The following is a 24,847-nucleotide window of genomic DNA, read 5'->3' as shown; positions in this document are numbered from 1 at the left end:
GCTAGCCTGTGAGTACCCAAATGAAAATTACTTTTAGATCAGTGACAAGGATTATTACCATTAATACCAAAAGTAAGCAAACAAGCATTTCAGTCAAGATTTGATGCCAAAACTGTATCACACAAAGAACCACTATTTACTCTTCCTTTCTCTTATTGTGAGTCATTTATAAAAGTTAAATCTCTGAACAGAATAACTAGAAAAAGTATTAAAACTATTTACCAGATCTTCAATGTTTCCATAGATGTTTTTTTTCATGCCTGATGCTCGTGTTGCTACCCATCCTCCTAGTGAGCTGAACTCCATGGAGTCTGGTTCATGGCCTGTACAGAAGCCACTTTCAGCAAGCTAAAGAAAGGAAAAAACACATCCTACAGAGCCTGCATTGGCTTAGTACTCCAAAGTCAATACTCTGTATTTGTTTGGTTTGTTTTCCTTTTTTTTTTTAAAAGTAAGTATCCCAATCACACACCAATTTATTCAAGCACAAGTTTTATCTTTGATAGGTACATAAAATGCAAATTGATTCTAATTCTGCTGTGCACACACTGTGCCACATATCACCCTGCCACATATACTCCTGCCCCATATTTTAAAGGACCTCTATCATTCAAAAGAAGGTGCGAATTCAAATACATATGGAAAAAGTTATGACTAAGTAAGTGCCAACTTTGCACAAATGCTGCCAATAAATAAGATACTTAATCTCTTGTTCTTTCTATCCTAATTTCTATGCAGCGGGTCTGCAGAAAATGCGAGTAAATTGCCTGTACTTAATTCTCTCAAGGAGAGATGTGTTTTAATACACAGCCATCTGGTTGGGCTTCCTGTATGCAACATTGTCAACTATTTGTGATGCAGATCACACATTCCTGTACATTAAGTAATCACTGGTTTCTCATTTTTCTGTATTAACTTGGCTTTGCCATCTGCACAGCACCTGAGGTTGACTGGATGCCCCCAGAATTACAACACTAATTCTTGCTGTCCGACAGCTTCAAAGACCAAGTAGTCTCACATTAAGTGATAACTGCATTAATGCATTTGAGATAATCAATCTGCACTGACTAACTGATAACAATCATGTTGGACAGCTGTATTTAAGTATACCACATAATGTGGATCATGAACTATGTTCTGTTGTACAAAGTGGTTCTAACTTAAAGACTGAAAGTCACTTCTGTGTACTGTCTATGGTGATTCATCTAGCTCATGGTTCTCTCTCATATTAGAGGAAATTGTGGCTTTATATGTTTACTGGTCATATACTAGGGAAGGTTGGTTCATAGCCAATGCATGTAATTCTTACCACACCAGCTGCATGAAACACACAGGGATTAAGCTAGAATTCAATGCTTTGGAGAAGACATGAGGAACACCTAAGAAAAATATGAAAAAATACTAGCCAGTTAACCAGATGAAAATACCTGTTTCTCCAGATCTTGTCCAACAATGCCAGCTTCTACACAAGCTGTTAAGTTTTTCTCATCTATCCAGAGAATCCGATTCTGTTGAAAAGCCAATCAAAAGTAAGAACCAGTGTTCAAGATTTTTGTTTCTTTCTCTCCCTAATGCTAGGATCAACATGCTTGGTCATACAATTTACTACTAATACCACTCCAGTCATTACAGCAATGGAAGCTGAGCCTCCTCACTCCCTCAAACAGGTACACAACAGGTTTCAATCTATAAAGTCACCACTATAAGAGAGTAAGAGACTTATTAATTAATTTATACTAGGAACGTTTACAGAAACAAAGCAAAAAAGCCAGAAATAATTAAGTCAAAACTCTTAACAGGAGTTAAGCAATACAGCAATTTCCACAATTAACATGATTGAAGGTACCTGAATCTGACTATCTGGACATTAAGAATACACCAAGAAAAGTATTCTTCAACATACTGCATGGATTAAACAGAGTACATTCAGTTATTCCAGTTCAGCTCTTGGATTTTGACACAGTACACCAGAATACCACAGTAGGTACATACTTCAGAAGTTTAAGATACTTGGAAGGATTACATCATGTTATCTGACAAGACACTCACTGTCCCATCAGCATATTCTACTAAACAGGAAAAGTAGCAAACACCGCAAGTTACATGGTTCGCTAAGCATGATTCTCCATGAGGACAATTCACAGCAAGGAGAAACTTAACAAATATGGTTAAGGAACTTAACAACATACTAAGGACACTATAGAAGTTTCTGCTTACCCTCTTTAGTACACTTCTGGTGTACTTTGATAATTCTGTGTATTAACATTATATGGAAGGAGAACAGCTGTAACTTCCCTCTGCCTTGATTTTTCAAATTAAAGAAATGTGGACATCTTGTAGTCTAACTTAAACTAGGCTTTAAAAAAAATTCTCTCCCCCTCATGAAGTATGGGCTAATTATTCAAAGCCAACTACTTCAGCTCCTTCTAGACACCTTCAGTTTCAATATAAACTGTATAAATTATCTCCGATGCTTACATAAATCAGTTTTTATCTAATATAGACCCTAAATATATATATATACTTATTAAAAAAGTAAAGTTCATGCAACTGTCTTAACTGCTCCGACATACACAGGTTTTAACTCTGACAATGCTCCTTTTCACCTTAATTTCCTTATTTGGCTGGCAGTCATTCAAGATGGTTGAAAAGTGGTCTATTTTCTAACTCAGTGCATATTTACATATCTAGCTGACAAAAAAACCCATGATAGTAAGAATTAACAACATTTCCTTCCCACTCCCCAACAGAAGTCAGAGCTTTGGGCTATAAATCAATGAGTTCAAATGAAGGTCTAAGTCACTACTGTACTCTTTGGATTTCACTCCACACAGACACCAGAAGAGCTTCCTTCAATATGCAATTAACACTTCTGCAGAAAATACCACTTTGTAGCGAGAAACAGAGAGAAACAAGTTTAACTGAAGGACCGCTGACTAACTGGAGAAAATGGAGCCAAAACCCAGGTCTTACCTTCAAGGCTAAAAGAATTAAGCTCAGCAGGTATTTGGAGGCAGTAGAGCCTTACATCAAAGATACAGAGCTCTATCTGAAGCACCTCATTACCATGTAGCCATAAAGCTATCAGTTTAAAAGTATAAAGCTTCTTAAAAATGGAAAGATGAAAACTAGCAATAAATTTTACAGAACTTCATTTCTAGACTGCCATAAAGCTATGAACTTCACGTTCTCAAGATGTTATCTACACAAAAAACCCAGAGCTTTTTCTTGAAAGTTTATCCTTCAAGTTGATTTATAGATATTAAGTCACCTTACTAATCTCTGCTTTAAGTAATTTAAAGTCTGCAAAAACTAGTGAAATTTGCAATAGCAACTTCCTCTTAGCCTTTCATCTAACATCAGATGCAAGTTCCAATATAGAAGATGAGTGGCTTCCTCTGACTTTCACTTAAAGTTGCTATAAGAAGGCTTAGCAGTGACTTTTTTCTTATTAAATACATACAGGTCATATGAAGCAGTACAGGGCTAACAACGGAGAAATATCACTTAAGCTGAAGGAGTATCAATTTAATCATGCATGGTACAGATTAATATTTCCATACCTACTTTATTTTGGCAAAGAAAGAAATGTACTAGTGATCACCAATGTAACTGTAGGATAATTTAAAAAAATTAAAACAAAACATTAAGAAAGGCATACCATTTGTGATGTATCCAGCGAGATAATTGTTCTTTTTTCTTCTTCAGGACATTCAAGGGCACTAGAGACACTTGTCCCTCCTGCAAATATGGGAATGATATATTGTGATCATAAAATTCTCAGGTAGCTTTTCTTCCAATACGATCCCTCTCTCCCTCCTTTCTGATATGGAACTTAATACAGTAAGATCACTGAATGAACTGTTTGAGGCTAGTGATTAGCCTTTTAGGGGCATCCCTTCTCCCAAACTGGGTTTCACAAAATCAAGGCTGCAGTGGAGCTGGACAATGCTTTAAGAGTACTACGTAAAAAAAACATAACATTCTGTGACCATCTCAGCTGCTTCTGTTAAGGCCAGCACAGCATTTTAAAACAAGGAGGGATAAGAATTTCCAAAGCCTTGAAGAAACAGAGAGCTATGGTTTCTATATAGTGTTTAGATACCACTATGGAAGCCACTACACTTCAGTCTACAAAGCTGGATTAAGAAGTCTACCTAACACAGGAATTTAATACTTATCTAAAAGTAAAAAAATAAACCAAAAGGGTGTAAGTATAAAAAAAATGGATGCAGTCAAATGTCAGACTTCTCCAGTTTTCTAACGTATCTTTACAGGATGCCAAGAAGCCTTTCATTTCTCTAAGACTGCAAAAGCCATTGGAAAAGAGAGAATAGGATGCTGAAGAGATCTATCTACAGCAGGCTACAAGAAGAACAGTCAATGGCAAGTACAGAGACAGTGCCAGCTAATAAAACGCTCAAGAGCAGTAAAGCCCATCACCTTTGTTTCCAGTGACATTTCCTTAAATACCGACTCCTATTGTAATAACTCCACAAGCTGATTGTAGTTTACTATAAACAAACCTGGAAAACAACCTGCACATCTTTCTGTATCCTGGTCAGTAAACAAGAAATAGTCAATATTGTTGCTTTCAGCTATACCAGTTTACCAGTACCAAGGGTGCCTTTTAACAGTTTTGCATCTCTCCAGATGCATCTGGCAAGGGTAAGCCTGTTTTACGGAGGAACCAGCTCCACAAATCTGGTATTGCCATCAAATGACCTACAGTAAACATCCTTCCTACAAAGGCTATACTCCTACAGCATAAGCAAGTACCAAGTAAAATACACAGATTTATACCACAGGTTTAAGAGTTTTTGACAAAAACCTTCCCACAGACTGAGCTCACGAAAGCCAACATCCCGTGTTCCCTGAGCTCTATGTCAAAATAAGGTAGCTCACAACTCTACTTCAGCAGGCTTAGAGGAAAAAGCATCCACAATTAAAAACCTGAAGTCCTTTTAATTCTTTAGGCTGAGACAGACACAGATTGTACAGGCCTTTACCTGTACTCTGTCTGTGGAACACTTCCTGAAAACCTCTTGCCATAGGAGTCTCTACCTTTCAAACTGAAAAGTATCTAAAGGGAAATTAAAATTATTTTGCAGTACAGTGTTTGACCACAATCCTCCCTGAAACTATGAGCTTCAACAGTACAACAAAAAAACCCTAATTTATACATGTTGTGGGAATAGAGCACAAGTAATGCATCCAAAACCATGGTATATGTAATATAAATATTTGAATCTCCTGACTTCTAGGAAATTAGGATTTCCAAGGCACAGAGGGAGATTTCACCTTCATATAGTCATTCCTCTTGCATATTCAATATTGAAGGCATTGACATACTTTTGATGACTTCCACTAAATTGAATATTGCTGCTTTTAATACCTCAAGATCATAAAAAAAATTAAGAACACATTTAAAATATTACTAAAAAAGTCTAACTATTGAATTATTGTTATACTGTATGACTAAGAACACACATTTAAATTGAAGTAGAATACATTTTCACTAATGACCTTAAACAGATATGAGATTTCATAACACTTACCACCAAATGGTATTATGCAGAGATTGTGTTTGCAGGCTAATTCCACAATTTTAACTACGTCTTCATGGCAAACTAAAAAAGTCCAGAGAGTTAACAAAAACAGGAGTTGTTGTTAGTACTATTATTTGCTTATTACAAAATACCACGGTCTGAATAAGCAGCAATGCCTTTTCTGCCACCAGGAAGGAAGGCATTTCAAAGTTAGGCACTAGATAAGAGCTGAGTTCAGAACTACAGGAGTTACAGAGTAAAGTTTAGACTTCAAACAATTCTACATTTGAAAAACTAACCACTTAGTGTCTTGCTCTACTCATGGATTGAGACCTCCTACAAATTCTCAGGGCCTGATGGGCTACCAAACAGTTAACAATTCATCAAATCAAGATTAGAGCTTTTACTGAAAATAGGGTGTCCAATTTATTTTAAGTGAGAAATAAGTCTCTTCTAAAAGCTGAACTTTTCTTCCTGGCTGACATTCAGTTTCAGAAGTGGAGTTGCTGGTGAAATTTAGTTCTTCAAAATGCATTCTGTACCTGGACAAAGAGGGAAGCAGAAATGCTTGTGCACAGACAAATAAAAGGATCAAAAAAGAGAGCAAATACAGTTTGTACATGAGTTTGTAGAAATAGCAGAGAATGAGTGGGACTAAATAAATGGTTTTCAAACTCTAGCTACTTTGCTCTTGCCATACAGAGCAGTTTTAAATAAAGTAGTTAATCATTTTATTTCAGCTGCTTTTGGAGTTACACAAAACACAAGCTGTGGCAAGTACTGTTCATAGTCACCAGTGCTGTCATGCAAGTAGCTGTTCTCAAGTAATGAATTGCATCTTATAGTGCCTCTTTGTATGCTTCTCATATGTGATTTTTTCCTCTAAATAAAGGAGGTGAAACTGAGCTAGGATTAAGTTCTTATAAGAATCTTTTGGGTAATGCAGTGCAGCTATCAAAGTTATAAAAGATAAGGAAAGAACTGGATTCATACAGCTGAACAGAAACCGACAGGTACTTAGATCGAATGACCTTTTGGTTCTCTACTAAAGAATGGCACATGAAGTAGTTCCTAGTGACCAGAGGCACATGATTTAGGTAAAAAAAGTATTTGTCCTCTTCTACTAGACAGAAACAAGCACATTTTCTGCAACAGCATTATTTATTACTCTATTTAAAGTGGGTCTAGACTATACTCAGATTGCACTGCTCTGTCTTCAAGTCAATGATCCTCTGTAAAGTGCTCTGATAGGAGTTTTTACTGAAGTACAGCATGTCATAAAACAAAGTTCTTTAATACAAACATTTCACTAACCTTCTACCATCATGTATGCCTTTAAAAATCAAAATTTGGATTGCCATTTAGACAACTACTCTTGGTGAACATACAAGTTCACATTACACTATGGTTACTTAAGTCATGAATTCATCTGTTAACAGAAGCCTCAGCTATATTTACTAGTAAATTTGACTTCCCCACAAAATGATGGGATTTCACAGACAATCTGCAGTCCAGATGTTAAATAATCATGATTACCATTCATGAGAAAACTCCTTCTCTGTAAAGATGAGTAAAGTCAGTGAACCAAGAGACAGCTTCCCCATGACTACAAAGCACCAGACTTTAGTAAACAATGGCCTCCCAGATTAGGAGGAAGAATAAGATAATTAAAGCTTACCAGGCCATACAACTATATCAGGAATTCGCTTAAACATTCCTTCCCTGAGTACAAATATCTCATGTAGGCAGTGACCTGAAACACAAACAATAAGTTAACAAGTCCAAAGAAGGAAGAATCAAAAGTAGCACAGTTACCTAAATCAAGTTCTCTTACCATGAGCTCTGAATACCCTATCTTCTGCATCCTGGGAATATGAGATTTTAGTGGCTATAAGATCCTGAAGAAATTCTTCATTTACAATGGATGGAGGTACATCATTAACATTTAAGGATGCCTACAATACAAAAAAATAAGTTCATTAAAGATAGGTTCACTCTTACAGCATTTCTATACAACAGAAATAAAAACAGGTTAACACTGCTACCCTAACACAACTATTCCAAATCAGAAAGAAATAATTTCTCCTCCAGATCTTCAACCACCAATCCAACTTATCCTACCCAGTACTCAGCTGACTATATGCACACAAGAAGTTTTATTTCAGTAGCACACTCTTACCTTTCTTCCTCCTGACAAATTCAGAGAAATACACTAGCTTATGAGTGCATACTGAACAAAATACCTTTTTTAAGACTTCCCAAAACACTAAAATACATACTAAAGCCACCACAACTCCGCAAATTCTTTTACTTAAGTGTTCAGTTTTCACTAACCCACTTTCCCATCTCCTGTCATGTACTGGAAGTTAAACCCGAATTGGACCAAAGCCTAATCAGAAACCCAGTGCAAGGCCCAAGTAAGTTTGATATCAGACACAACTGATACCACATAACTGAACTGGCATGCTTTAAATACACTTCACCCACAAAAGTTCATAAAATCCATGCTGAGTCACAAACATGCAGGTGTTTCCAGAAAGCCTCCAGGCAGAAGTCCTGATCAACACCTCGGAAAAAAGTTTTTCTTTCAAAGAAGCTACACAGGACATTTTGACTTACCAACAGGCCTTGAATCAAGGTTCTGTACGTCCCGGGGGAGAACCCTTGCTTAAGGTTAATGACCCATTCTCCCAGGTCCTTCCAAAAGATGTCTTATCTAGTACTCTTATGGTTTCTCAAAGTGCAGACCTAGCCACTTAACTCTTTTCTGAAGTCCACTTCAGTCTTTGCAGACATTAACTGTAACACTTTTATGTGCTATGAAGGTTCCAAAAAAGGAAAAAAAATCCCATGGTTTTTTTTTCTCCTTAAAAATGGAGCAAATATGGGTAATCTCCCTAAAGGAATATGTCTTCTATTACAAATGGCCTCTAATTAAAGAGTTCTTTAATTAGATAAAAAGCTTGTCTTATGACTAAAATCTAACTTCTTCACTTCAAGTCCTATTTCAGAAGAAAATGTTCATCAAGAATCTTACTTCCCGTTAGCTAAGTCCCTCAAGTCTGAGAGCAGAAATGAAAGGGTTTTTATCACATCTCTTTAATTTTAAATACAGTTTCAAATATCTGGAGTTGCAGAGAAATTAGTTAAAAGAGTGCATTGCTTTCACATTTCTCTCATGAGAACCTTGCTGGCAAATTAACTGACACCAACCCAAAGAGAGGAACGTGCTCATGCTTTTGTTATAGCGCTACCAGGAAAGACTACAGGCTGCCTAGGGATGCCACAAAGAGCTGGCTTACAGCCCTACCACCATTTTCCACTCATGTTCCACAGAGTCAAAGAATTTTTTTCTTTTCTGGAACAGAGTTTTGCCTTTCTTTGCTCTACATAACCTCCAGAACAGGTGATACTTTTTGCCAGTACGGGTCTTAAAATAAAATCTTAGAAGATAGTACCAGTTAACAAGCTAACAGCAAGGAAATTGGAGATTAGTAGTATCCCATATGTCACAACAGCAGCAGTCTATTCTGAATGGGTTGAGTCTCAAAGTTGTGAAAGCTGAAGAAGGAAAGATTTAAACTTCCACAGGAAAGTCTTCAGATAGTTAAAAGATCCATGGTGATGGAACTTGCCTACCAGTGTCCATCTACAAGGAATTACACAAGGTTATGTAGAAATTAAGAGTACTCACAATAATAATTCAGAAAGAAACAGTTGCATGAGATGTTCATTACTGATAGCTAACATAATTTACAGGTTCAAAAGGATAGCCAAATGTTTGGTTTAGAATTTTCATATGGGACACGTGATGTAATGAAAATAAAGTTTTAAGAAGGATTGGACTTCTGGAAGAGGATATGTGCCATCCTGACTTGCTTTAAGGCTAATGTTGTAGTTATTGAAATAAGGTGTCATACAGATGAGAAAAAGTCTTGCCTCCAATATATTCACCTTGTCACCTAAAGACATAGAAGCTGAAATTAAGTGTTGTTAGGTGAGAGGCACACCACTACTGAGAGATCATGATTTTAGGAGCCAGTCACAATAAGCACAATGAAAGTCAGGTCTTGGATTGCTGCTCTTACTGTTCTGCTATTAATGTACATTCACACAATGCTTTTTGCTAGCCCAAAGAACAGAGCTTCAATAGGAACTTGGAAAATATGAGAAACAAACAAATAGGTACCAATTAGTCCTTTAAACCACTTCTTTTAAGAAAAATCCTTGCTAGCTGTGCTTACATTTTATATTTTAAACTTTTGTTTCTTCACAAATTTCCTCAGACAGAACTATTTTCTATCATTTCAAGTTGAATGTTAAGTGCTTGAAGATCTTTGTTCTCTGTAAGTGGGACATAAACTACTTAAAGCTGTAATAATTCCTTGCAGATAGTTCTAAGTATCTTGGTTTTTAACTCTTCCACAAGTTTTTTAATCCTTTAGTTTTTATCTCCAAGATTAAAAAGTTAATATTTATTTATAAAAATCTTATGCATAATGACAAATAAAAATATACCTTTATTTATTCTCACGGGAATGAGACATTTTAAGATTTGTGCACTGAAAGGCTAGACAAGAAGCCTATGTGAACTAGGTCTAAACTTCTGTCAGTGTTAAGTCTGGTCTGAAAAAAGAAAAAACTTAACAGCCCTGAGCATGACATTACTGTTGTTAATTAAACAGAAAAGTCACATGCAACAGGGAACTCTCCAATCTTACAGGATAAAAGCAGGAAGAGAAAGAGAAAGACAAATGTACCAAGAGGTCCCTTTCCTACTGCTGTTTCTATATCAGAGTTTCTTCATGCTTGGATGATAGTAGAAGGCAAACACCCTACACAGTATGACAAACTGAAATATAAACTAAGAGCTACAACAGACATGAAAATGAGGGACCTGTAGAAGTATTTGAGACTAACTATGAGAAGTCCAGATAGATACTGGAGACTCCAAAGAGTCCTGTTCTGTGTCAAGACAATCTGTTCCAGATCACAAGACCGTCAGAACCAGAGGGGTACAACAAAACAAAAATGCATTCAACATTGCTGGCAGAAATCCCATGAAGGTGGTTTGCAAAACATATTATGGAATCAGGGCATTATTCAAAAATCTGTAGTTGTCCTTCAACTCTACTTTTTTCTATACTTTCTCTAAACATAGAAAGGGAACAACAGTTCTCAAGACCTCTGTTCACAGCAAGTTAAAGCAGCTGACAGTTAAGACCAACCCTGGTCAACAAAAACACATCAAGATGAATTTTTTCAAAATACATTGGCAGATGAAGATCCTATAAGTCAGAGCAGATGAAAGAATGTCTTGATGAATAGAAGACTGAAGAAACATTCAAGTTTCCAGGCCCTAGGAGACTGCATTTTCTTTGAAGCAGGTAATCTTGAACTCAATCAAGAAATGGGTACAACTGTTACCCAAAGCAGCGTTGCTACAGTCACAGAACAAGCACAGCCTGCTTCCAACACTGCTTAAGCAACTGTCTATAGTTTCTAGGAACCTGAAGCTTCTAGGAACCTGAAGCTTCAAAGGAATTCTAACAAGAAGGGAATCAGGTCTCCTGACACTAACATAAGATACTCTTTCTAAAAAGAAAAATATGCATGATTTACAAAACCCAGAACATTCCCAATGTGTTATTTTTCAAAAAATATTCAGTTCGATCCTGAGTATTCCGGTAGCTGGTTTTCAGCACCCAGACATGTAAAAAAGAATTACTGTCAAATAAGAACTTTAACACCTTTAATACACTGAAAACACATCACAATTTAACTTCCCTGTATCTTCTGTCTTTGTTATCATGAACAAAATTGATGTTGCATAAAGAACTCCCTCTAGGCTAACAGTTTCTACAGTCTGGAAATGCAAGTTACCAACAAGGACGAAAAACTTCTGTGTTGGAAACTTTAATTCCAATAAATGTACTACCAGTTATCCTGAAACCATAAGTCATGCTAAGGCATGAAAGGTTCCACACAGTAATTCTACATCAAGTATTTTTTAAAAAAAATTGGAGGTATTAATACACTATATTTAAATCAATTATGTGCAACAGCTGAATCATCTTTAACAGTGTGGTCTTGATTATCACCAAGACTAATGTTCAAAGGAACTGGTTCAGCTATTTACTTACTCTAGAGGTAGTTTTGTGCTCCAGACTTGCTCCAAAGGTTTTTTCTATCCATTCCTTAAAAGTTGGTAATATCATACCACCTAATCTGTACCTGAAAAGTCAATATTACATAGGGTCATTTTAAATTAAAATAAATGTATGTCAGATACACTTCTTTCAATTCTATGTATGCACAAACAAGTTTAAAATCAAATTCTTTACCTACAAGCCTGCAAAGCTTCTGCACATTTACTTTTCAAGCAACTGCACATTTTATTGTATTTAACTGTTCTGTACTACACAGAATCAAATTGGTTGTCAGCATCTTAGGTATCACTTTTCTTTCAGAATTGTGGCATAAGGCTTTATGGATATCCCACCCCACCACTCTTAAGAAAGGTCTCTCCCTTTCAGTAGTGTAGAAAGCAGTGCCACAGTTTACATGCTATTTACGGAGAGAGGACGTGAGCACAGACACACTGCAATGTCAACAGCAGGCTCAGATACACAAACTCATTTCAGTTTACCTTATGTTTTCAAGCAAAAAAAAGAACCAGTATTAAAGAGTCCTCCTTTATCACCAAAACGCATCAGAATCCATCAAGCAACATGAAATTATTTCCAGCACAAAGTCTTTGGCAAGAGCTTAGCCATGTGACAAATGCAGACATACAGACAAGAGACAGAGGAACTGCTTGTTGACCACATGCACCACACGTGAAAACACATAAAGGGACACACTTAAAACAGCTAGAAACTACTGCTATTAATTGTATACATATACACACTTTGTGCATATTTATGTATGCACAAGTATTCTCAGAGAAGAAAAAAAAACATCTTTCTTTGGGATTAAGAGCTTTCAGCAGCTGAGAATCTTTACCATAGTTTTCACCTGGGTCACTGCATTAGGCCTAATGGGTCTTCCCTCTAAGATTATTCAGTCACTGTTAATCCCATCACAACCCTGTCCTTCATGGCTGATGCAACCAACTCTACAGCTGAGTTACCTATTACACAGAAAGATCAATTCCTTTTGTTTCCTCATCTCAACTACCCCCAGCTCTTCTACTGACAAAACCCCCTACTTTATTCCTAGATATAAAAGCCCACAACCTTAACTCAAGCTAGACTGTTCAGCATGGAAGACAGGGTTCAGCCATTCCTCCTGTGACAGCTGTTACTGTTTCATCATACCCACATGAAAGTTACGTGAATTCTAGAACAGGAAATGCAATAAGCAACGAAAGTTTAATGCATTTGCATCAAGAATTTGCAACGAAGGTAGAGATCCAAGTCAGCTTGGTGTGTTTTCTTCTCCAGACCTACTTTTTGGAGTTGCCAACCTATCACTATAGCTAGTTTGTAAGGGTAACCTTAGTCACTTATTCAAAGGACAAACTAAAGCTATCAGAAACCCCAAAACTTTTAAGTCAAGACAGAGACAGAAGTCACAGTACAGAAGGAATTACTGAGTTTACTGCACAGAGTGCAGTGCATGATTGTGCAGGAAGCAAGCTCTGTATATATATATGTTGATGGTGCAAGAAGCCCCCCAAAAGACCTTCCTCCTGCCACACTCCAAAAATAGGTTTTGTTGCTCAGACTAGCAAGTAACCTCTATCCCCAGGTGAAATGGCAGAGTCTGTAATAAAAAGATCATTTGACACATGATAAATCTGTCTGTAGGGAAAGTCAACATGGCTTTCATAAATGGAAATCTTGTTTCACTAATCCTTGGAGTTCTATCAGGGTGTAAAAACAAAAAGTGAAAAAAGGGGATACAATGAACATGAAATTCCACATCCCTTTATACTTCCACAGGTGCTCACCCCAAAACTTATTTAAGAAAATACATTACTACAGAGCTGAAGAGGTTCTTCTCGAAGCTGAAGGATAAGATAAGGTTAAGCTAAGAAGGAAAGGGCACAGCTTATTGATCATTGGCCAAGACAGACTCAGGAGTGCAGTTTGCCACACACACTGGTACTGGGACCAGCTCTACTTAATGCCTTCATCAGCAATCTGGATTCATCAGTGGACTCTCCAACTAGGTGTATAACGTTAAGCTCTTTTGGGGAGACAGACACTACACTGACAGGAACTCAGGATCCTAAAAAACCTAAGCAGACAAAAGAAGATGAAAGGTAAAGTAATTGTAAAAGCCAAAAAAAAAAAAAAGGCATTATTTGGTAACTGGTAGTCAGTATAGAAAAAACCATGATATCTTCACTGACAACATACAACAGCAGCCAACAGTGCTATGCATCTACTGGGCAGGTATAAGAAAGAAGACAGTTCATCTCTTTTCGCTGCTCTGTAGAACACTGGTGTATCCTTGAGTTTTTGTCCCCGTCTCCAGAAAGATTTAAAAAGATCTAATGAAGCTAGAGAGGGTGCAGAGAACAGCACGCTCTGGGCCTGGGACTTCTTAATCATGGAGGGAAAGTGCAAGAGAGGATATGATTGAGTCTTATATAATCGATAACACAGTAGATAGGCTGAAGAACTATCATTCACCTACTCCTGCAACACAGTATGGGATACTTGGTTCAAAACACAAGTACTTTACAACTGCAACCTGGAACTTGCTGCCGTGAGATGCTGTACAGGAAGACAGTACGAGCAGACTTGAGGTTATTAGACAAATATATGGACAACAGATCTGTAAGTGGGTACTGAAAGGACAAAGCATCTACAACACCTTTGCAGATGCCTATTCTCCTATTTTCACTTCAAACACTCTCCTTCTGCCACTGTAACAAACTATTCTATAGAAACTATACTGGTGTGGCCCAACAAGGCATTTCTAATACTATGTCTCAGTTAGAGAGACAAAATGTAGATGAGGGGAAAAAACCCACCATTCTCCTCCCATTCTAGAACAGCGACTGGTAGCCTTGATGCTTTCTCCTTTATCTTTGTTTATTCTATATAGCGTGCTTTGATTTTCTGTGCAGCATCTCCCTAAATATTACACAGTAAACTGCTTAATAGAAGGCTTTGCATTTTAATTTGGGCCCGAAAATCAAGACATTAACAACTGAAGTGCTCAGCATCCCCCTTAGGTTTCTGCAGCTTAGATGCAAGCTAGTTCATGCTAGTTTACACAAATGCAAAGACCAGGAAGGAATTTTTATAAAGGAAAGTACTTATTTCAAACTTATTTCTCTTCCCCCTTCTTTTTTTTACTCTTATGGAAAATGTATTTTTTAAACCAGGAAAGAGACTGCAAGATTACTTTCCACTCAGGCAGAAAAAAACACACAAAAAACAGTAAGATGTCAAGTGACAGGTTTAAATTCCATTGGAACAAAATTAAGAGATCCCCAAGTAGATTTAATTTTAATGTCATTTCTCAAAAAACATATTTCTCAGAAAAACAAGCTTGCTGTACAAAGGGTCAGTGGGTAATTAATCAGAAGTGAAGTCACTACAGAACACTGAACTGAAGAGCAGTTTTTAAGTTCAGAGGATGAAGTAGCTCCATATATAATGGTTAAGAAACCCGAAACAAATCAGAAGTTTAATAAAGCAACTAGTTGATGCTCAAAAGATTCTCAAAACTACACTGACCTGCTGTGTGTTATCTAAAGTTTTAGAACATGGTGCAGATTCTCAGTCTGATTTAATTCTCTAAGAAATGTTTAATGCATGAGTATATCAAGTTACAGAGAAGACTCACATTGATTTGTCTTTATAACACTTTTAATAAACCTTTTAATAAGCCACACATTCTATTTTACTACATTAGACTATTGTGTATAGACTTCAATAAACCTGTTAAATGCAGAACTAATAACGTATTCTGTGAGATGAAGCAACTTTTTTGCCTTCTTTGGATTAACTGTACTGTGCAGCTTTTAAGTTCTTTTCAATAAAACTACTACTATAAGATACTTCAGTTACATAAATTTTCAACTTACCTTTTTCCTGTGAATTCTGCTTGCCCCTTCTTATTGAAGATGAATTTGGAGTCATTATATCCCCATCCATTCCACTTCAAAAGTTCTTGCCTTAAAGGGAGAAAAATATGTGAGAATATTAGCATATTAGCATACTGCAGATCCAAAATGGTTTTTGAAAAAAGTTTTATCAGAGAGCAATTCAGGAAATTACGTACATATCAAAAGCACATAGCTTAGAGCTAGAAGAAATTCTGAAGCCACAACCATTACTTCTTCAGATTGCATCCTATGACTTGAAAGACCAGATGCTCTTTAAATACCATCACCAGCTTAAGTGAATGCACACTGTATAGAATCATAGAATCATTAAGGTTGGAAAAGACCTCCGAGGTCATCAAGTCCAACCTCTAACCAAACACCACCAAGTCAACTAAACCATAGCACTAAATACCACATCCAGTCATTTCTTGAACACTTCCAGGGATGGTGCCTCCACCATCTCCCTGGGCAGCCTGTTTCAATGTCTGACTGTGCTTTCAGTGAAGAACTTCTCCCTGATGTCCAATCTGAACCTCCTCTCACATATCTTGAGGCCAGTTCCTCTTGTCCTCTCACTAGCTGTCTGGGAGAAGAGGCCAACCCCTGCCAGGCTATAACATCCTTTCAGGTAGCTGTAGAGAGCGATAAGGTCCCCCTGAGCCTCCTTTTCTCCAGGCTAAACACCTCCAGTTCCCTCAGCAGCTCCTCATAGGACTTTCTCTCCAGACCCTTCACCAGTTGCGCTGCCCTTCTCTGGACACACTCCAGCACCTCCCTTGTCTTTCTCGCTGTGAGGGGCCCAGAACTGGACATGGAACTTGAGGTGTGACCTCACTAGTGCTGACTACAGGGAGACAATCACTTCCCTAGTCCTGCTGGCAACATTATTGCTGATACAGGCCAGGATGCCATTGGCCTTCTTGCCCACCTGGGCACGCTGCTGGCTCATGTTCAGCTGACTGTTGACCAGCACCTCCAGGTCCTTTTCCACTGGGCAGCTTTCCAGCCACTATGCCCCAGCCTGTAGTGCTGCATGGGGTTCTTGTGACTGAATTCTTTTTTGTTTGTTTATTTTTCTTCTGGGTAGAGAGGAATAAACCACTGGTGACATGGTGATGTTCTCTAATTGGCAACAGTAATGTGTGAAAGATGCTTGTTTTTACATCTATACATAAATACTAACACACAAATAGGTACCATCTAAATATTTACAGAATACAGAAGAAATTTAGCATTTATTTTCTAGACAGAGAATAATCATTTTAGTTGTTTGCCATCACTACTGCAATGCCACAGCATTCTTAACATTCAGTTGATGAGGCACTTTGCGATACATTTGGACTGAAAACATATTTTGGAAAGGCAAAACCAAACCCCAAGAACTGCAGGAATAACATAGCAAATACAATCTCGATATGATACTGTAACAAAGTGAACATATAAAAACCAAACCCACAACTGCCAAAATAGAAGCAGAAAACTGAAAAAACTGAAGCACAACCACATCAGAGGATCTCAATTATGATGAAGTCATCAGAAGTATATCAGTGTAAACATATTTAAGACTTAAGAAATACACTAAGAATAATTACACATTAATTTAACTTTGCTTTAAAAGCTTGCCATTTATTTACATTACAAATGAAGTTACTAACCTAAAAACTGAATTTTAGTTAATACAAAGTCTTTAGATAAAGAAGTCTGACAACAGATCATTAACTTCCCTCCCCCATATACAGTGAATGTAGCTTTTGCTCTTTGACTGTATAATATAAGGGTAAGATGATCAGAGGTGACCATTTCAGAAAGACCTCGCGATTCAGAGAAAGCACTGCCTCAAGTCACTCCCAGCTCCAGCATTACACACAAGATAACTGTGTGATGATTTATTACCAAAGGCTTTCATAATAAAGGTAATATTAACACAGGCTACTGACATACTATCGGTGTTGTAATTAAATAGCCCTGGCTTAAATAAAATCCATTTTCTTCAAACTGCCTTCATGCAAGGTTTTAATTAATCAAATGGAAAAAAGGCCACGGTCATGTTGTTGGAATCAGACACTTCAACAAGCCTTTGACAAATCTAGCACTTAAAGCAAACTTTATCAGTTACTGAGTACTGAAGCTCTACACAGTTTTGTGACATAGTCAGTCTATGTTGTTCTTCCATACTGAGGAACGGATTCTAAAATTTAAGCCAAAATTAACTGTTTGAGCAGACAGTTGTCCACATACAGAAGCCCCTCTGGCTGCCTCATCTCTCAAAAGACTTGATCTTTACACATGTAGAGTTCACTCCAGAAAGGGCAAGGATCCACCCATGTTCCACTGCCTGGGAATGCCTTGTGCTGTCATGCTGACATGACAGATTATCAAAAAGGGTTCTTAAAGCATGTTATGCAGACTTATCTATTTTTACACTTATTTCTATATAGGTATATTTATAAATATTGCATATATTTATACCGAGTTCCACAAAGGTACTAAGTCATACACAGTGGAGCTGTTCCCAGCTGAGAACAAGCTGACCCAGAATTGGCCAACTCAAGTTGCATTTATTTTGTTTTTTTAAACTAAATGTTCCACTCAAATGCCCATCACTGCAGTCCTCTTCAAGGTAAGATTTCTCCCTCTGCTGACTAAATGTAGTATTTCTATACACCTGATTTCTGGAGTTGGTTGAATCTTGTAAAGTCAGAACAGACTTGATATTAATAAGTAAAATTTGAGGAAGGCAAAATTTGGCTCTTGCAAAGCAGTGCCAAAATAAATATGCCAAGTATGATGCCTGAAACAGGCTAGAGAAACTAGCTGCAAAGCTGGAAACACAAAAGGTCAGGTCTTAAAGAAACTGGTAACATGAGATAAACTGATAATGTACAGGTTTGAAACGATCATTAATCTTGATGTCAGTAGAGACAGATACCTCCCAACAAATTATGGGGAGGTACTATTAATTAAGGGACCAAAGACAGACCCAGATATGAGGTCTTTCTGCTAAGCTGACTGCAATCCTGGTTGTTTGCCTTTTCTAAAGGTCTCATTTCCTAGGTTGGTGTTAAACTACCTGGTACTTTCATTAGGCTTTAAAATACAGAACAGAGTCTGAGTTTTAACTCCAAAGAGTTTATTTTCAGGTTGAACTATTTCTGAATAAAATAAGTGCACAAAGCTTTACTCTGCCAAACAACACAGCTCCTGTTATTGGTGTGATAAGAATAACTAAATTAAAACTGGAAATAACGGTTTGCATGTTTGTACAACAATAGCTGACTCTAAAACGTCTTGCCTACCTCATAATGCAAAGTCAGGAGATTCCACACCACCACACACAACGGGCAGTATTATATCGTGTGACAGGTAAATACCAGAAGAGAAAGTTTAAGCATTTAATTTTTATATTCAAAACTATACTGAGCAAGTCTGAGGTTTCTTTCTGGAGACAGGAAGGGCCGCTTTTGGAATGAGTCATCTTACATTTATTCTTTTGTTCCACCAGAATACTGTCAGTTTAAGAACTGTGGTTTGATTTACTTACTGCAGTTCCTAGCACTTCATGTATACACACTAAGAACAAGTCAGAGGAAATACTGCATGTGGCTCCCTAAAATAAAGAAGCCTAAAAAGGCCAGATTTTAAATGAACAGCTGATCGGTCAGCTCTGATTTGTAACTGACACACTGCAGGAAGATCAAGCTGTTCAGATCTTCTTGCATGCTCCATTTGCATGCAGCTCTTCACAGGCAAGAGCTGGTGAACCTCAAGACTCAAGAGAATTACCTTCAGCACAAAGGAAAGCACAAGACATCCAGAGGAGATCTGCAGGCCTCCATGACTACTGAGGCAATATCAGCGTCATACTCATCTAATTCAAAGACTGATCTTTTTGGAAGAGAGTTACATATTAGTTGATGTATTATTCAGAAGCAGCTGCAAGATGAAGCCAGGGGTGTAGGTTGCTCTTCCTTAGGTCTGTCTCACTACAACAGCTCCTTCAAGTAAGGCAAATACACTGTAACACCCACCTGCTCTACATTTCTTTGTCCTTCCACCTCACATTTGGAAATTAAAACTGTAATTTGACAACATAATAAGAAACAGAAGGCAAACAAGAAAACAAAGTCTTTTAAATATTGTAACAGCATTCTTCCCTTGGCATTTTCATACTGCCCTTATTCAGCATTATTTATACAGTTGCCATTCCTTAAAAATTCAATCACCAGCGCATGCTCAGCATTAAAATCATATATACCTAAAATACTCACAGGCACTTCTGCTGCATGATGCAAGAACCAGCAGATTCTAGGAAACTAGTTTAAAATGGCAGTTTTAAGGGCTACCACATGGGCTTAAGCACCAGTATTTGCCGACTGTAACAAAGTGTTCCAGGTTTTAGAGTTCTTGCAAAACTCAGTGCATGGGTGCAGTAATACGGAGGCAATATTATGGTGATAAGGCATTACAAGACATTACCCAAAGAGCAACTCCTCAAAGCCCACCTCAGCTGGAATTTGGGTCACCAACTCAGACCCCCAGGTAGAAATTCAGAATCTTTTCCACAGGTGATACCAGATCCCTCTCCTCTGGAGCACTCTCTCTGTTTGGATTATACAGTCACACTTCTCAACCAAGTAAGCAATACTACAGAGTGTTTCTGAAGCCAGCAGTAAATTAGTATCAGGTGCTTGGAATAAAGAAAGAGAATGCAACCCCAGGAATCCCTTCAAGAACTGCTTTGTGAAAGCATCATTTATCTGGAGAAGAACACCATGCTGCAGGCAGAGGGCACCTACTGTGTTTGTCATTCTTATACTTTTTCCCTCTTGGAGGATCTTCCCTGAAGCAAATCTAATATAATCATTATCAAGTCTGAAGTCAAATAACATCTGTTTTATAACCTTAGACACATTCATGTTCTGTAGCCCACACTTTGAGATAAGTCTCTGCAGCTGCACATACACTGATTAAGTTGCTATTCTGTTTGCTGAACATCTGATATGACAACACAAACCTGCATTGATATTTACAGTTTAAATTTACAGTAAGCAGCAAACAGACAACAAGATTTTAGGCATAAGACTTCAGCACTTAGGTACTCAAAAACAGTGTGCTTTCTTTAAACTACTCTGACAAAACAAATGTTCACTTTCCTTACATTCATTCCTAGCCTTGACTATTTCATTACTCTTCATTTCACCACATTGTAATAAACAAAGCCCCAAGGAATAAGGAAATTGGTGTTTCTCTAGTGTTCTTTCACAGAAAGCTTAAGTCAATTAGGGAAAATTAAAGATTGAGGAAAAGCAAGACATTATAACCATGCTTCTCAGCACACAGTCAAATGATGATTCTTATGCAACAGAATACTTTACTAGAAGTTCCATGTATTCCACCTACTACTTCAGCTGACACTAGCTTCATTTTTATCTTTGAAGAAACTGCTCTACTACAAAAAATGCATACACATGGCTACTTCCAGGCAGTAAATGAATAAGCACTTAAAGATTTTTCAAACACCAGAGATCAGTCCTTTGAGAAGGATTTCCTGAAAACTTGCAAAACAAGGATATCTGCTTTGCTGTCTTAAAAGAAACAACTTAATGAAAAAATCAATTGTCTGCCATTAATCTGCAAAAGCAAAATAAGTTCAGTTTCTGGGCAACATTGTTTTACCTATTCCACAGAGGTTTTTTTAGCATGCTCTGTAGCATATATATGAGATAACTGCCAAAGAAAACTTTTTGGCCTTCACTATCAACCCTGAAGACTTGTACACAACAACTCAATTTTGGATACAACAACATTGCAGAGGCATTATGCTTGTCCATCACATTCTGCCTACAATCCATTTTTAATACTCAACATTATTTGTTTTCTACAAAGAAGTACCCTAACAATTCAGGAAAGTCTAGTTGGCTGCAACTTCTTACACTACTGATCTCCTTACTTTACTTCAGCTCAAAGTAGCTTCTAGTCCAAGTAATTACTCTAGTCTATTGCATTAACAGATTATTCTAATTCTATTCAGTTTAAATAAACACATCAAGTTAAAGTAAACAACTATACATACACATTCATTTTCTTGTACATAACGGTTCAGATTTCAGGAGATATCAAGAAGCTGATCTAAAAAATTCTTTCAGGTTTCACCATAAACTGCTACTTACTTTCATATAATAATCCATATTGAACTTTACATATTAAACATACTTTACACTTTTATCTAGGTTTTTTCCTAATCAAATTTAACTAATGCATATATCCATTTTGGCTTACTTGGTATCAAATGACCTTACCATAAATATTGTATTACTTAAATTTTTACAGATTTCTTACATTTCATCTGCCTGACATGCAACCACTTGGACCTAGATGTCAGACAGGAATTGCTGTTGCATATGAAGTCACATTTGCCATCAGATTATGACACTTTTTCATCAGAATAACGTCTCCATATGAGAATCTTTACCTGTTCCTCTACTTCAAGTATTAACCTCAACTAACAATTAACTACTTTGATGTAATCACAGAACCTCCTATGAACTGCCACACCTTTCCCAATGCAATAGGCTCTTATGATTTCTTACTCTTCTGATTTCTTAAGACTCTGAAGTGGCATCAGCCCTTTCCTTCCTTGCCCTAAGTTTCCACCACCTTAAGCTCAGAAATCAGCTGTATCAGGATACAGTTCAGCATCAAGTGTGGCTTAAACACTGCTGTCTAAAGAGTTATGTCTTTATAATAAAGATGGGTGTGAATTTTGGGAGTAAGATATGAATGCTCTTTGATGTCACTTGTTAAATTCAAGTAGTACCAATTCTTTAGGAGTCAATTCATGTTGCTGCTTAATAAAGTCATAATCATTAGCAGCAACTACAGCAAGAACTGCAAGAATCTACATGAAGGTATGGTGACATTAACACATTACCCTGAACAACCTGACTGTGAACTCCATACACAGCAGTCAGCTGGCTACACCTTAAACCAACTACCCTGGATAACAGTATGCCCATAATAATTAAAAGATATTCACAAGCCTCTCTTCATCCTACAGGAAAGCAGCTTCTACACAAAGAGACAGGATAATCACAAGATCCTGTCCTGCCTTCTTTTGCTCCAGGGCAGAAAAAAAATTTTAAGCCTACAGGCTACTGAGTTAACGTTTCAACTAAATCAATTATCTCTTTTAACAAAGACCAAATTATTTAAAGTTTGACTTGAATAAGTTATAACACAACCTATTTTGACAAGATCAACATCAGTGAATGCTCCATTTCTGCAGCACTCTTACCTTCCAGCATACCTAACAATTACTCAAGCAGATTCTGCTTGTAGCCCTGGGTCACAGATGGCCTGTTAGAATAACTCAGGCTGTTTCTTGCTCTTTTCTTGACAAAGTGTAGAGCAAAGCATGGTCTGCATGGGTTTTCCTCAAAGGAAGAACAACTATCCTAATCAACTACTTGCCCAATCTGCTTGTCTCTGGACAGTCCCCACGCACTAACATACCAGTCCCTGTCCACAGCTCAATGGAAAGCAATAGGTTGTGTATGACCTAAATTTTAAAATGCTCTTATAAGATAGCAAGCCAATGTCTACATAGAAAATCCACATCTGAGAAATGGGGGGGGGGAAAAACAATCACAAAATTAATATAAGTCCACCCCAGCAGAAAGGGGGCCTCATAATAAGTTACATGAAACTATACCATGGTATTATAATTGTATCATTTAAAAACAATCTAGTAGAAAAATACATCCAAGAGCCAGTGAAACAGAGAATTAGAACTAGAACTAGAACAAACCAGAGAATTTGACTGTGCGTCTTCTCTTGGTCTCACGTGACCTCAGATTCCTTACTACTTCGTATAGCAAAACCATGAAAAAGTAGTTCATGTGTTTAAAATTATTCATATCTAAGAAACTTTAGCTAGAGCCTAATGTACACTTTGACAGCACTCACATCAGCTGAAGGTTTCACACGTCTGAGAACAGGGCGGGACTGAGAACCCATACACAGACCTTGCTCTTCACACGTGCTTCAACATTCCTCATTAGAGCAGCCTCAAAAGTATCTCATAAAAACAAAACTTCTCCATCACATCTCCAGTTATTAAGGGGACCATGACGACTTTCCATTTTAACACAAACCCACTTACTACAGAAGCAGGTAAGGGGCTGAAGACCACCTTCCTCCGGTTTCCACCAGTCCTACAGCGGTGAACAGCGTTAACACTTCACCCGCGACTGGGATCAGCCTCGTCCTCCCCCCGTCCGTCCGAGCCCCGCTGCCCCCGCACGGCCCACGCGGGGCCTCCCCGGGCCCCGCAGCCCGCGCCCGTCCCCGGGCGGGAGCGAGACCCCCGCTCGCAGCACGGGCTGCCCCGGTCCCGACCCGCACCCACCGCCGAGGGCTCCGGGAGCCCGCCCGGCCCGGCGCGGGGACCCCGCCCGCACCCACCGCTTCTTCGGGATGGAGCCGGATGCCGGCCCGGCGGAGCCGCCCTGCGCCTTGCAGGGGCTCGGGGAGAGCGCTCCCCGCCCCGGGGCCCGCGGGCCGCCCCGCAGGTGCCCGGAGATGATGCGCAGCCGCCGCCGGGCGGAGGACGGGGAGCCGCCGCCGCCTCCCGCTGCCTCCCCGGCCGCGGCCGCCATCGCTTCCGTGTTGTGCCGCGACCGCCGCCGGGTGAGAGGGCGCGCGGGCGGAAGGCGCCGCCCGGCGCTCCCCGCGAGGGGCTCGGCGGGCACCGCCCGCACGGCCGGGCCGGGCCCGCGGGGTGAGCCGGCACCGAGCGGCTCCGGCTCCGCTCCGCTCTGCCGCCTGCCTTCCTTCGCTCCTCTCTTCCTGCTTTCCTCCGTATTGCCAGAGCTTCCTGCCTCAGCAGGGCAGGGCTTGCCTGAGGAAACCGGAGAGAGAGAGAGAGAAAAGGCGTTTGTTAGAGATGTCTCACGTCTCGTGGGGTAATTACAGCCCCGCTAGATCGCTGAACACACCGGAGAGAACACAAAGGTGTCCTTTAGAGACGAGGATTGCCTAAATTAATGATGAAATGCTAATTAATGGCAATAACATAGGTGGGTTACTTAAGAAATAGGTCGGTGAGGTGGCAGATAATCCTACAGGAGTTAAGATTTTATCGTAGCTGTTGACAGGGGCAGAAGGCCCTGGTAAGTGCAAGGCTGCTGAGCCAAGTGTCTCTGCCTATATAACTTGCCATTCCCACGCC

The 24,847-nt window shown here is 38.7% G+C and overlaps 1 protein-coding gene across 2 annotated transcripts in view; it reads right to left on the bottom strand.

The window, feature by feature from the left end:
* The window catches only part of AGPS (alkylglycerone phosphate synthase), a 47,961-nt gene extending 23,520 nt beyond the window's left edge, over positions 1-24,441 (bottom strand). The window contains exons 1-9 of one of the 2 annotated variants that reach the window (XM_051787838.1): positions 24,082-24,441; positions 15,598-15,687; positions 11,693-11,783; positions 7,384-7,504; positions 7,228-7,302; positions 5,559-5,630; positions 3,662-3,741; positions 1,428-1,508; positions 223-348 (exon numbers count right to left, since the gene is read on the bottom strand). In XM_051787838.1, the coding sequence (XP_051643798.1) occupies positions 223-348; positions 1,428-1,508; positions 3,662-3,741; positions 5,559-5,630; positions 7,228-7,302; positions 7,384-7,504; positions 11,693-11,783; positions 15,598-15,687; positions 24,082-24,275 (930 nt within the window). In that variant the 5' untranslated portion in view covers positions 24,276-24,441. The remainder of the gene's footprint in view (positions 1-222; positions 349-1,427; positions 1,509-3,661; positions 3,742-5,558; positions 5,631-7,227; positions 7,303-7,383; positions 7,505-11,692; positions 11,784-15,597; positions 15,688-24,081) is intronic. The other variant, XM_051787839.1, reaches the window with a different exon arrangement.
* Positions 24,442-24,847: the final 406 nt, after the last annotated feature.

Source organism: Manacus candei, unplaced genomic scaffold (genome assembly GCF_025592945.1).
Source record: "Manacus candei isolate 608988 ecotype Guabito, Panama unplaced genomic scaffold, ASM2559294v1 h1tg000023l, whole genome shotgun sequence".
Lineage (NCBI taxonomy): Eukaryota > Metazoa > Chordata > Aves > Passeriformes > Pipridae > Manacus > Manacus candei.
This window is presented reverse-complemented; position numbering and strand designations above follow the sequence as displayed.